Source organism: Mustela putorius, unplaced genomic scaffold (assembly GCF_011764305.1).
Source record: "Mustela putorius furo isolate JIRA1106 unplaced genomic scaffold, ASM1176430v1.1 tig00000139_pilon_pilon_pilon, whole genome shotgun sequence".
NCBI classification, from domain to species: Eukaryota; Metazoa; Chordata; class Mammalia; order Carnivora; family Mustelidae; genus Mustela; species Mustela putorius.
In genome coordinates, this window is record NW_025421293.1 from 10,958,465 (window position 1) to 10,971,188 (window position 12,724).

At 48.6% G+C, this 12,724-nt stretch overlaps 1 protein-coding gene across 2 annotated transcripts in view; it reads right to left on the reverse strand.

Annotated features, from left to right (window-relative positions):
- Positions 1 to 397: 397 nt before the first annotated feature.
- DAGLB (diacylglycerol lipase beta) overlaps positions 398 to 12,724 on the reverse strand; it is a 31,218-nt gene continuing 18,891 nt past the window's right edge. For both annotated transcript variants that reach the window (XM_013047073.2, XM_004774987.3), the window contains 6 exons: positions 12,592 to 12,672; positions 12,377 to 12,504; positions 2,667 to 2,735; positions 2,511 to 2,583; positions 1,332 to 1,582; positions 398 to 1,219 (listed from right to left, as the gene is read on the reverse strand). In XM_013047073.2, coding sequence (XP_012902527.1) covers positions 1,024 to 1,219; positions 1,332 to 1,582; positions 2,511 to 2,583; positions 2,667 to 2,735; positions 12,377 to 12,504; positions 12,592 to 12,672 — 798 coding nt within the window. In that variant the 3' untranslated portion in view covers positions 398 to 1,023. The remainder of the gene's footprint in view (positions 1,220 to 1,331; positions 1,583 to 2,510; positions 2,584 to 2,666; positions 2,736 to 12,376; positions 12,505 to 12,591; positions 12,673 to 12,724) is intronic.

Here is a 12,724-nt window from a genome sequence, read left to right on the forward strand (position 1 = left end):
TATCCGGGCCCCTCCCCCAGAGCAAACCAAGGGCCGGACTTCCTGATTCCCTGCTGCGCTTTGGGTGGGGGGGGGCCAGAGTTGTAAGCCAGGGTAGCTGGGCCCTTAGTCTGTTTACCTCTAGTCAACCCACGTTCCTTTTCTTCTTTCCCCATCCTTACGGATTTTTGCTTTTTAAGAGATCCATTTAGTGTCATTTTCTGGCACTTCGGTAGGGTTAAATCAGACGCCTGTGTGATCTTCACCCTTTAGCCCAGAGCTCCAAGAAAGCTTAAGGCTTCATTTTTGTTGTTTACAGTAGACAAAACTTATAAACAGGATTGCTACACAACCAGCCAGTAAAACAGACCTTTTTGGAAACATCCAGTGGATGAGTACATAACTGTCCAGACACGAATGACACATGTAAGTGCTTTATTAACTCCCTCTGAATCCACTGGCTGACCTCCAAAAGCCAGTATATCCTGTGCAAATGAAGCAGTCAGCTTGATGTGGAGACTGGCGCGCTCAGGGGCAGGGGTCCTAATTCCCAGCCCGACCTCGGGGCCACCCGGGAGAAAGCCTGTGTGCGCCGTGACAATGGAGTACACAGGTGTGTGCAGCCAGGAAAATCCCGTCTGCAACGTAAACTGCACATCTGTATCCTTGGTTCAGACTCCTCTCAACAGTGCTAAGACCCTGAAGACCCCATCAGTGAAAAGGTGGCAGCAGAGGTGGGAACACATCTGAACCTCGTCTTGGATTCCCACCCTTTCCTGGGACAGTTCTCAGATCACTAAGGAAAAGCCCTGGAGGTTCCCGAAGCTTCCCGTGTGAGTCCCATCCTCTCCGTACTCTCCTGACAACTGGCTCTGCTAATACTGGGATCAGAACGACTTCCCAAATGAGCCCGTGGTTTAGAGGACCATCCAGTTCCTACCAGTGGACATCCGAGGTTCCGGCATCATGGGAATCTCTCTGATTTTGTCGGTCAAGAACAGAAGCGGGAGTCTGTCGTCATTCAGCAGCTTGCGTGAGGCCCGGTTACACCACATCCACGTTCGAGCCGCCTCCAGGGGGGCAGAAAGCGTAGCCGGCCTGGCCCGACACCACGCTGTCCAAGGCTTTCATCAGGATGTCCGGCATGTGGTCTGTCAGCATCTTGGGGCCGATGAGTATTTTGCTGAACTGTGATTCATGGGACCACCTCGCGCTATACCGAGCAGCGGAACGGCAAAACCTGGGAAAGACAGAGGTGAACGAGCCGGGCGGCCCTTTAGGCTGAAACCTGTGTGATTCCGACCTGCGTGGACCGAGCCCCGGCAGCTCCTGGCCGCGCTGCCCGCACTCACCTCCCTGCCGTGCCCTCCTCCTCCAGGTGGATGATTCTGCCGGGAGGGTAGAGAGGGGGGTACTTGGTGGGGGACTCCAAGGGGGAGTCGCTGGAGAAGCTGTAGGTCGGGGACCCGTGCGACAGGAGGCTCTGCTCCCCCAGAAGCGGCTGCGTCAGGTCTCCCTGGGTGCCCCCGTCCAGCTCCGTGGGAAAGTTCTCCGGGCTTCCTCCGAACAGCTCATACCAGCACCCGTGCAGCAGGATCTGGTACTGGCGGACAGACCCGAGAAGGCAGCCTGCTGGTCACTCGGACCTCGGCCCCTCAAGCTCGTGCTGGGGGACAGTGACCCTCAGAGCTCAGACCGGCCATCTCTAAATCGTGGATCTTACGGGCGGGAATGTCAGGGGCCTCAACTCCTGTGTCTCCTGGGCCGTGAAGCCACATCAGACAGGAAGCAGTACGAGAAACCAAACCCTGCCGACTCTGAGGAAAATCACCCTCATTCTTCTCAGACAGTCCTGCCAACCAGCTTTACTCTTTCCCTTAATGACACTCATTAATTTTTTTAAGAACTCTGAGCGGGGAACAGTTGGTAAGGAGAAGCTTATTTTAAATAAATTTTTTTGAGGAGCAACAACCAAAAATGTCAGAAAACCGGTTAAAAAGTGAAAATCCCTTCTAAAAACTTCATATCCACTGCCTTAGGGGATATATCCTCGCAGAATCATTTTTAAATCTGCCCTTTAAAAAACCTTTCACTACGCCATGGCTGTCTTTCTCTAGTGGTAAACACAACCTCCGGCCACCACTGTTAACGACTGCAACAGCCCCCGGTACACCTGTACTTGGATTTCTTAAACTGTTTGGCAGATCTGTTTTCTCAGCGTTGGGACCAAAAGCATCAAAATACTGTTGGTCACAAGACAGGCTAACAAAGTACGACAGATAGCAAGTCCCCTCGCTAGGACAGGGAAGGTTCTACTGGAGGCTTCTCACTGTGGCATCCCGTGACCGACCGAGCGCGTGCCGCCTTCGGCATCGCCTATGGGACGCCAGGCCCAAGTCCGCACAGAGGGCGAAGCGCTCCAGGCAACAGCATCCAAGGCCCTGGGCGAAGAGGCTCGGGAGCTGGAAGCACCTCCCCGTGGCCCGTCCAGCCTCAGACCCCCCAGATGCGCTCCCAGGCCCCCCACTTACCTTGGGCTTGTTGCAGTGAGCGATCACTCGCAAAATTCTCTTCTTCAGGTCTTCCAGGTTAGTCACACTTAACCTGTTCGGCAAAAGACCAGATGGAGGCTCAGTACTCGGTGTCTCGGCCGCCCCGAGCCCAGACAAAGCATCCAGCGGACTCACCGGGGAATGACATCCTTGCCGAGGACGAGTGACACGATGAAGGTCTTAGAGTATTCGTAAAGGGATTTGCTGAAATTTCAGAAAAATAGAAATTAGGGAGGTTTTAGGATTATACTGCCCCACAAAGAACTCCAAAGAGAAATCAAGTTACTCTGCCAGGTCAGTGAGGAAAGTTTCCAGAGAATAAAACTGTTCTCTTCCCTTTAAAAGGGATGAGAAGTAAAACAGACATACTCTGATCAGAGAAACTTATCTGCCAGATTCTAGGAAAGCCACAACCTCCACAGTCAGATCAAGACGGCAGATCACGCCTGTGCTCGTGTCCTGTGACCCAAAAGCCCCTCTCGGGGGACTCGCAGAGACGCGCTGGGCCGGCGGTAGAATGAGGCAAAAGGCTCTTCACCGCAGCTCTCACTGCTCGTCACAGCAGAGGCTGGGAGCGCGAAGGGCTGTTTGTGGAGAGCAGTTCAGGGCACAAACCACGGCCCGCCCGCAGAGCACCGAGTCCTTCACGGCTGCCCTGTGCCCTGTGGGGCGACCTCGGGATGTGTGGCCAAGTCAGAAGAGCCCAACACACACGGGGTCAGGCAGACGCTGCCTTTACCCAGGAGGCGGAGGGATGCACAGGTACAGACACACTTGCTCTCACATAGAACTAAGTGAGGATAATGGAAAGCTAAGTCAAAACCTAATGCCTGCTTGAGGGAAGGACAGAGAAAGGGAGATTACTTATTTATTTATTTTTTTTTAAGATTTATTTGTCAGAGAGGGAGAGGGAGAGAGAGTGAGCACAGGCAGACAGAATGGCAGGCAGAGGGGGAAGCAGGCTCCCTGCCGAGCAAGGAGCCCGAGGTGGGACTCGATCCCAGGACGCGGGGATCATGGCCTGAGCCCAAGGCGGCCGCTTAGCCATCTGAGCCACGCCCCGAGAAAGGGAGATTTCTGAGTGTACCTTGTTTAAAGAGTTGTCTGTGGAAACATGTCATTGTTTTACAGAACTGAAAATGAAAACAAAAGCAATTCCTAAAATCAAAAGCCAAATGAAACAAGCCCAACAGTGCTACTACCAGAAGAATTACGTCAAGTGACGACAGCAACAGAAACGTGGCTGCACGTCCCTAGCGGGGCTATCACATAAGAACTAAAGCAGCTCCAAAAAGACCCCGCACTGCCTGCAGCAGTCACCGTGAAACGGACCCCCAGTTCGTGCACACGTGTGCACACGCGTGGCTGGGTGGGCAGATTAAACACCAAGTATGTAATCATGTAATTTCAGTAAAAACCCTGATCTTTAAGTTGAAAGTGTCAACGTGAACTAAAGACACATTTTCTCTTTGAAGTAAGAACCGTTTCCGACCTCAACCCGCAGGAAAGGCCTAGAAACCGTGACCTGCCTGGTGGTGAGGAGACACCTGGTATCTGGCTTATGGTCTCTAAATACCACTTCCCACTTGGAACAGCCGACACCGTGTGGAGAAACGGTGGAGTCTGTGTACCGGCACAGCCGACCGTCAGACCCCCAGCCTTGTGTCAGGGTGAGAAGCCTAGTTGGAAGGGATTCCCGCAGGCCAAAGACAAGACAGTGTGAACACGAAAGCGAAACTGCAAGGGACTGAGATAGTTGAAAATTCCTGTCGCCTCTGGAAGCTGCTGGAACACCAATCCACTACTCAGAACGCAGCTAAAGAAAGGGAAAGACTCACGCATTCATGTGTCTCCAGCTTACGTGGTGAGAAATAACAGACCAGAGTGACCGACTACTTGGAAGAAAAGTACTTTCTGATCTTCAGCTACTGAATGCAGAAAGAATGACAGACTATCAGCATTTTGCAGCCTCTACTAGAACACGTATCTTTCAATTAGTACTGCCGACGACGTCACAGAGACCAGCAGACGTGCCTCCCTACACGGTGCGGCAGGAACCACACACCGTGGCCACCACATACTGTTGTCAAAAAATTGACCCTGAGGGGCGCCTGGGTGGCGGGTTGTTAAGCATCTGCCTCCGGCTCTGGTCATAATCCCAGGGTCCTGGGATCGAGCCCTGCATTAGGCTCCCTGCTTGGTGGGAAGCCTGCTTCTCCCTCTCCCACACCCCCTGCTTGTGTTCCCTCTCTCGCTGTCTCTCTGTCAGAGAAATAAAATCTTAAAAAAACAAACCAACCTGAATCGACCAAATCCCTAGACATGATTACCATTTTCTAGGACACCAGCCAACAGTACAGAGGAACATGTTAAATGACACAGTGACTATCCAATCCAGAATGTGGATTCTCCAGAACTAACCTGGTTTCAGAAATAAAGAGGGAACTGAACTATCTATACATTAGAGGAGAATTACAGAACTTCCATATCTATGGATCCCCTGTACACATGCCATTAAATTTGATTTAAAAACAAAAATACAGTTCCAAGACAAATGCACTATATCCAATCCGAGAACCCTGTCTGGAATTTAAAGAAATCTACTGTAAAACATAAGATATTTGGGAGAACATACTGGAATCAAATTTTAAGTGCTCTATGCTTTACACACATATTAGGATAGCTACAGATGAAATGACAGGTCTCATTTGCTTCAGAGCACTCCGGCCATGGGGATCTACGGGGTGGGTACAGTGGGGTACGTGAAGATTGGTCAAGTTAACAAAATGACTGAAGCTGATGAAATGGTGGCTTATTACACTATTCTCTTTACTTCGGTTCGAATTTCTAATTTTTGTATAGGAAAATTCCACCATAAGGCAACAGTTTTAACATCATCATAAGCACGAAGAATCAGTTAACTAGTAAACACATCTAAAGAACTATCCAAATTCTAGCACGAAAAGCAGAGACATAGAGGTATGAATGAGAGGTTGGAGATGCAAAATGAGAACAAGGGGGCCCGATGCTGACGGGAGGCTCTGAAAGTGGGAGCGCAGAGGCAGTCACATGTGACGAGGCCCTCACAGATCTGAGACTCTGAAGCTTGCTTGAGCAAGATATACCGACACTGAAGATCATACACTTACGAATGAAGCAAGCATCCTCGTAACCTGGATGCATCTTAGTGAGTAAAAGAAAATGCAACACAATCCTGTATATCGTAGGATTCCATGTATAGGACATTCTGAGAAAGGCAAAACTATAGTGACAAAAAAGGTCCTTGTGCACTTGGGGATGGGTGGAAGGGACCAACTGCAAAGGGACACAGGACATCTTTTCTTAAAAATTAATTAATTTGTCAGAGAGAGAGCGAGCACAAGCAGGCAGAGGCAGAGAAGCAGGCTCCCTGCTGAGCAAGGAGTCCAATGCGGGACTCGATCCCAGGACCCTGGGATCATGACCCAAGCTAATGTAGCGGCTTAACCGACTGAGCCACCCAGGTGTCCCTGGACACAGGACATCTTAATGGTGATCCTATCAGCCCCAAAAGGCCAAAGACAAAGCTGTGATACATGAAATTAGTTTACACAGTAAAGAAAAAAAAAAAATCACTGTGGATGAATTATAATAAACAAGTCTACAAGGCTATTGGCTATAAGATCAAAACACAAATTTCTAGGGGCGCCTGGGTGGCTCAGTGGGTTAAGCCGCTGACTTCGGCTCAGGTCATGATCTCAAGGTCCTGGGATTGAGTCCCGCATCGGGCTCTCTGCTCAGCAGGGAGCCTGCTTCCTCCTCTCTCTCTCTGCCTGCCTCTCTGCCTACTTGTAATCTCTCTCTGTCGAATAAATAAATAAAATCTTATTTAAAAAAAAAAAAAACACAAATTTCTATGAGATTGATATATGTCAGCAAAAGATGTGTAAGACTGGAGAAAATCATAAAACTTAAGTGAAAAGATACTAAAATTAAAGAGGCCCTGAATATCTGAAAACTGATTTCATGTTTAAAGGTGAAAAAAACAGCATCTGTCAGTTACCTCCAAACTGAACTAGGAAATAAAGGCAGCTGGAAGAATTCTAATCTGTTTATGGAACTTGCAAAATTGATTCTAAAATTGGCATGGAGGTGTGAAGGGCTAAGAGCCAACATGGTCTTTCAAAAGTAAAAGGCACAGGGATTTGCACTACTAGATGCCAATACTTCGCCTTAGCAGTAGGGAAAGGGCTAAGATAATGGGCGGTGTTGGGGGTGGGGGATGAAACTGGATCCCTGCCTCACACCACACAAAAACACAAAAGGATTACAGACCTACATAAAGTTGAAAGGGCAGACTAACAGCTGTTAGAATAAAGGAAACAAGCTCCATATCCTTAGAATATAGAAAGGTTTTTGTTTGTTTTAAAGTCAGCACAATCAGGGGAAGCAGCAGGCTCCCCAGTGAACAGGAAGGCTGGTGCAGGGCTCAGTCCCAGGACCCTGGGATCAGACCTGAGCTGAAGGCTGACGCTCAACTGACTGAGCCTCCCAGGTGCCGCATAGAAAGATTTCTTAAATAAGAAACAAAAATCCAGGGGCGCCTGGGTGGCTCAGTGGTTAAGCCGCTGCCTTCAGCTTGGGTCATGATCTCAGGGTTCTGGGATCGAGCCCCGCATCGGGCTCTCTGCTCAGCAGGGAGCCTGCTTCCTCCTCTCTCTCTGCCTGCCTCTCTGCCTACTTGTGATTTCTGTCAAATAAATAAATAAAATCTTAAAAAAAAAAAAAAAAAAAAAGAAACAAAAATCCAAAAATCATAAATGAGAAGACTGACAAATTAGTGTTAAAATTAAGAAATGGTGACCTGAAGACAGGACTCAAGGAAAATACAAAACGCATCAAGGAATGGGAGAGCATATTCGTGACACATCCTTGGAGCCACAAAAGACTCGATTACAGAACACACGTGTTCAGAAACCAGTGACCCAACAGAAAAATGGCCAAAAAGAACAAAAGCGGAAATACAGCCAATAATACGTGGAAAGAGGCCCGACTTCATTAGCAATCATGGACATGCAAATTAAACCACAATGAAACATCACCACACACCAGTCGGACCAGCAAAAATCTCTTATATCTGAGCAACTGTTGGTGAGAATGTGGAGCGTGGTGGACTCACATACACTGTGGGCGAGCATACACTCGCACAGCCGCTCTGGAGAGGGAGCACGTGCACACGCCGTGACCTACACCCGGAGAGGGTCCACACAACCGCCGTGATCGCCAGTGACGCAGACCATTTGTGATCGATACAGGACGGAATATAACCAGAATGGACAGAACCACGTCCTATAGGCATCGAACATAATGTGGACGAAAAAAGGGAAGTCACAAAATAACAATTAAGTACTATTCTAGCTCTATAAACTTCAAAAAAATAGAAATAAAATTTCAAAGCCATACAAATCCAAACTATTCTGTGGAGACCTGCGTATAGGAGGTACAACTACTTTTTAAAGCAAAGGAGGAGCCTGCACACCGATCAGGGCGGTGACAATCCGCGGACAGGAGAGGATGCGTGGGGAATTTCGCAGGCACTGACTCTCTCTCCACGTGGGTACAGAGCTGTGTGTGTATTTTCAAACGAGCCTCATTAGGTATACGTGGCAAAACCTCCCACTCTAAGTGGACGATGGGTTCTGACAAAGGCACAGAACTCCCAGCACCACCCCCAAGAAGAAGGGCATGTCTATCGCCCCCAGGAAGCTCCCTGTGTCCCGTGCCCATCAATCCCACTCCAAGCCCAGACCACCACTGGTATGCTTTGTCATCATATGCCTCTGTTTTCTGGAAGGACATATAAACGGAATCATACAATAGGTCTTTGGTGCAGGGCTTTTTTCAGACAGCAAAATGCATCCAAGCTGTATGGATGTTTGCTGGTTAGTCTCAAAAATACGTTCTATGTTAATTGTTCCACAATTTATAAATTCAGTTATTTTTTTAAGAGTTACTCATGTCTTTTCACATGTACAAGTATGTATTTTAATATAAAAAGAACTTAGTGGTGCCTGGGGGGCTCAGTCTGTTAAGTGTCTGCCTTTAGCTTAGGTCATGATCCTGGGGTACTAGGACTGAGCCCCACATAGGACTCCCAGCTTAGGGGGGAGCCTGCTTCTCCCTCCCCATGCCATACTCTCTCTTGAGCACATGTGCTCTAACAAATAAATCTTTAAAAAAAAAAAATCTTAAAATTTTAAAGGTACACCAGTATTTATATGTAACTGACTTGTGATAATGAGAAAAATTAATGTAAATATCCATCAGTAGACTAAAAATGCCAATCAGATGATAGAATACTAATAAGCAACTCTATAAAAACACGTTCTCAAACATATTTAAGGATATAATGTATACAGAATATTATGTTAATTTATAAAACACACACATGGGGGCGCCTGGGTGGCTCAGTCATTCAGCGCCTGCCTTCGGCTCAGGTCGTGATCCCAGGGTCCTAGGATGGAGCCCCACATCGGGCTCCCTGCTCAGTGGGAAGGAAGCCTGCGTCTCCCTCTCCAACTCCTCCTGCTTGTGTTCCCTCTCTCGCTGTCTCTGTCAAATAAAATCTTAAACACACACACATGCAGCAGGAAGTAAAAAAACCTAAATAGTTACACTGGTGAATTCCAGGTAGAAGAGTTTCGCTCTTTCCACTTTTCTATATTTTCCAAAATTTGTATGATGGATATGAATTTCTTTTTTCCTTTTTTAATTATAGCACAAAGTTCTTTTATAATCAGGGCAAAAGATTATATAGGATTGAGTAGGAAAAAAAATGTACCTTTCAAACTTAAAAAAAAATCAGTAAACAAATTCAGTAAATTTGTGTAGGGCACAACTCAAGAGACATCACTTGCAGGTTCAGTTTCAGACTGCTGCAGTCAAGCAAAGCGCACAGCGGGGAAACTGAACTGTTTGCTTTCCCAGTGTGTATAGGGTATGTTTACAACACAAGGCCGGCCGTCCACTAAGTGTGCAGTAACGTGTCTAAAAAGCCAATGTACAGCTTTCAGCAAGTCATGATCACGGATCCCAGATCAATATAATAAAATACGAAATAATGAAAAAATTTAAAATGTTGCCAAGAACTATTAAATGTGACAGAGACAAAAAGTGAGCAAATACTGTTGGAAAAATGGCCCCGAGAGACTTGCTTTTAAGGCAGAGATGCCACAAATCTTCAATTTACTTAAAAAAAAAAAAAAAAGCAAGCAAGCATTACCTGCAAAACACAATGAAACAAGGTATGCCTGTGCAGAAATCTGTTCCTTTTATAAACTAATAATGAGCTATCAGAAAGAAAAAGAAGAACGCAATCCCAGTTGCAACTGCCTTGAAAAAATACAACGGAAGAAATCTAACCAAGGAGGTAGAGACCTGTACCCTATGAACAGGAAACCATGATGAAAGAAACAGAAGACACAGATGAACGGGAAGATGTTCTGCGCTCACGGGTCGGCCGAATTGATACCGTCGCAGTGTCCACAACAGCCAGAGCCACCTGGAGTCCGGGCAAACCCTATCAAACTTCCAATGGCATTTTCTCAAGAAATAGACCAAATAATCCTAAAATTTCTGTGGAACCACAAAAAGCTCTAACTAGCCAAAGTCATCTCTCTTTTTTTAAAAGATTTTATTTATTTGGCAGAGAGAGAATGAGCAGGGGAGGGAGCAGAGGCAGAGGGAGAAGCAGACTCCCCACTGAGCAGGGAGCCTGCTGTGGGACTTGATCCTGGGACTCCGGGATCATGACCTGAGCTGAAGGCAGACGCTTCACCAAGTGAGCCACCCGGGCACCCCAGCAAAGACATCTTTAGGGGCAAAACAAGGCGGGCAGCCTCGTGCTCCCGGACTTTGAACTATGTTACAAAGCCACGGTAATCACAGCTGTATGGTCCTGGCATAAAGACAGACACGGAGCCCAGAAACACACCCAAGTCTCTAACAGAGGAGCCAAGAACCCGCGGAGGGGAAAGAACAGTCTCTTCGACTGACAGTGATGGGAAAACGGAAGCCCCGTGCAGCAGCATGAAGCCAGACCCCCCACCTCACATCACACGCGCAGAAAGAACTAATGACGGGTTAGAGACCTGAACCCAGAAAACTCCAAGAAGAAAACAAACAGGCAGTAGGCTCCTTGACACTGGTCCTGGTGACAGTTTTTTGGATTTGACCCCAAAAGCAAAGGTGACAAAAACAAACATAACCAAGAGGGGCTGCATCCAACTGAAAAGCTTCTGCACAGCAAAGGAAACCCCCAACGAAATGAACAGGAGGGAACGTGTGCCTACCCCGACACAGGGCTGATACCCAGAATACAGAGAGAACTCACACAAGCCAACAGCAAAAACCAGTAAGACTCAAAAACGGGCAGAGGATCGGACAGACATTTTCCGCACAAAGACCCGCACACGACCCACGGGCATGAAAAGGCACGTGACATCACTACTTGGCAGGCAATGCAAATGAAAACCACAGTAAGGGGCACCCGGGTGGCTCAGTTGGTTGGGCGTCTGCCTTCAGCTTGGGTCATGATTCCAGGGTCCTGGGATCGAGCCCCGCATCGGGCTCCCTGCTCAGCTGAGAGCCTGCTTCTCTCTCTCCCCCTCTCCCTGCCGCTCTGCTTACTTGTGCTCTCTCTCTAGCTCTCTGTCAAATAAACAAATAAAATATTTAAGAAAAAAAAACAACACACAGTAAGATCTCCCCCCCAACCCGTCAGCACAGGTAGTATCAAACACAAGAACAAAAAAGCCCCGCAAACCAAGAAACGTCCAGTGTGGGTGAGGACCTGGACAACAGGGAACCCTCGTGCGCTGCTGGGGGAAGGTAACTCGGCGCAGCCACTGGGAAACAGTACGGACGTTCCTCAAAAAGAGGGACGTACAACTACCGTATCATCTGGCGATTCCACTTCTGGACACGGATCCAAAGGGAACAACTCTCCTGACCTAAACAGCCGCCCGTACCCGGCGTTCACCGAAGCACCATCTCCAGTAGCCGGGACCGCAGCCCAAGTGTCAGCTGGCACTAAATGTGGATGTGCACATACATACACAACGGCCATCAAATCACGGAAACAGGCCAACGCAGAATAAAGCAAAGGAAATCCTGCCATCTGCAGCTACACAGATGGACCCAGAGGGCATTATGCTACGCAGAATAAGACAGACTTATCTTTACAAATACTGGAAGACCGCACTTACACGTGAAATCTTAAAAAAAAAACAAAAAACAAAAAACAAAAAACCCAAAACCAGAAAACGAAGCTCGCAGATCTAGAGAATGTGGGTTGGTGGTTGCAGAGGTAGGGCTTGTGGGACAGGAGAAGGGAGTCCAAGGGCACAAACTCCTGGTTATTAGTAAGTCACGGACACCGACAGGGACAGAACACACAGCACGGCAGCCACAGTTCACCTGCTGGGCTGCGCGCCTCGAAGTTGCTAAGAGAATAAATCTTCAAGGCTCTTACCACCAGAGGAAAAGAAACCTCCGTAACCAGATACAGTGGCAGATGTTCGCTTCTCGGTTTCTTGTAATCACTGCACAATCTGTACAAATACCAAATGACTGCCTGTGCCCCCGACACGAACACCAAGCGCATCTCCGTTTACAGAAAGATCTCAGCCCCGCACCGTCTAGGGAAGCAGAGCTCCGCTCAGGGACCTGCGAGGGCCTCTTCGGTCTGTCGCAAACCCAACCGCGCTGGAAACAAACGGAGGCTGTGGAGGAGAGAGCGCGACGGAAGCCCAGGGGCGAGCAGTGCGGGGACTGGCATTCGCCCGCGGTGCCCCGACGGCACGCACCTCAGCAGCCCCCTGGGCGGGGAGAAGGCGTAGCAGCGGACCTGCGGGTAGGAGCTCCGGAGCATGAGGGCCAGCAGCGCCGCGGCGCCCGCCCCCAGGCTGTGGCCCACCACCACCAGCCGGTACTCCTGCAGAGAGAGAGGAGCGGCAGCGTTAGCGGAACACAGCGACCCGCAGCTGGAAGACACACAATCAATGAAAAGTCAGAATCTCACGGGAGCGATGCTGAACGCTTGGCTCAAAATCCCATCATTGACGAGGCGCTGGTAAACGTATCTGGCGGCTTGAGAAATCCCCTAGAAACACAGATAAGAGAAGGCGGCCATTGGTCGTCGGACAGGACTAGGG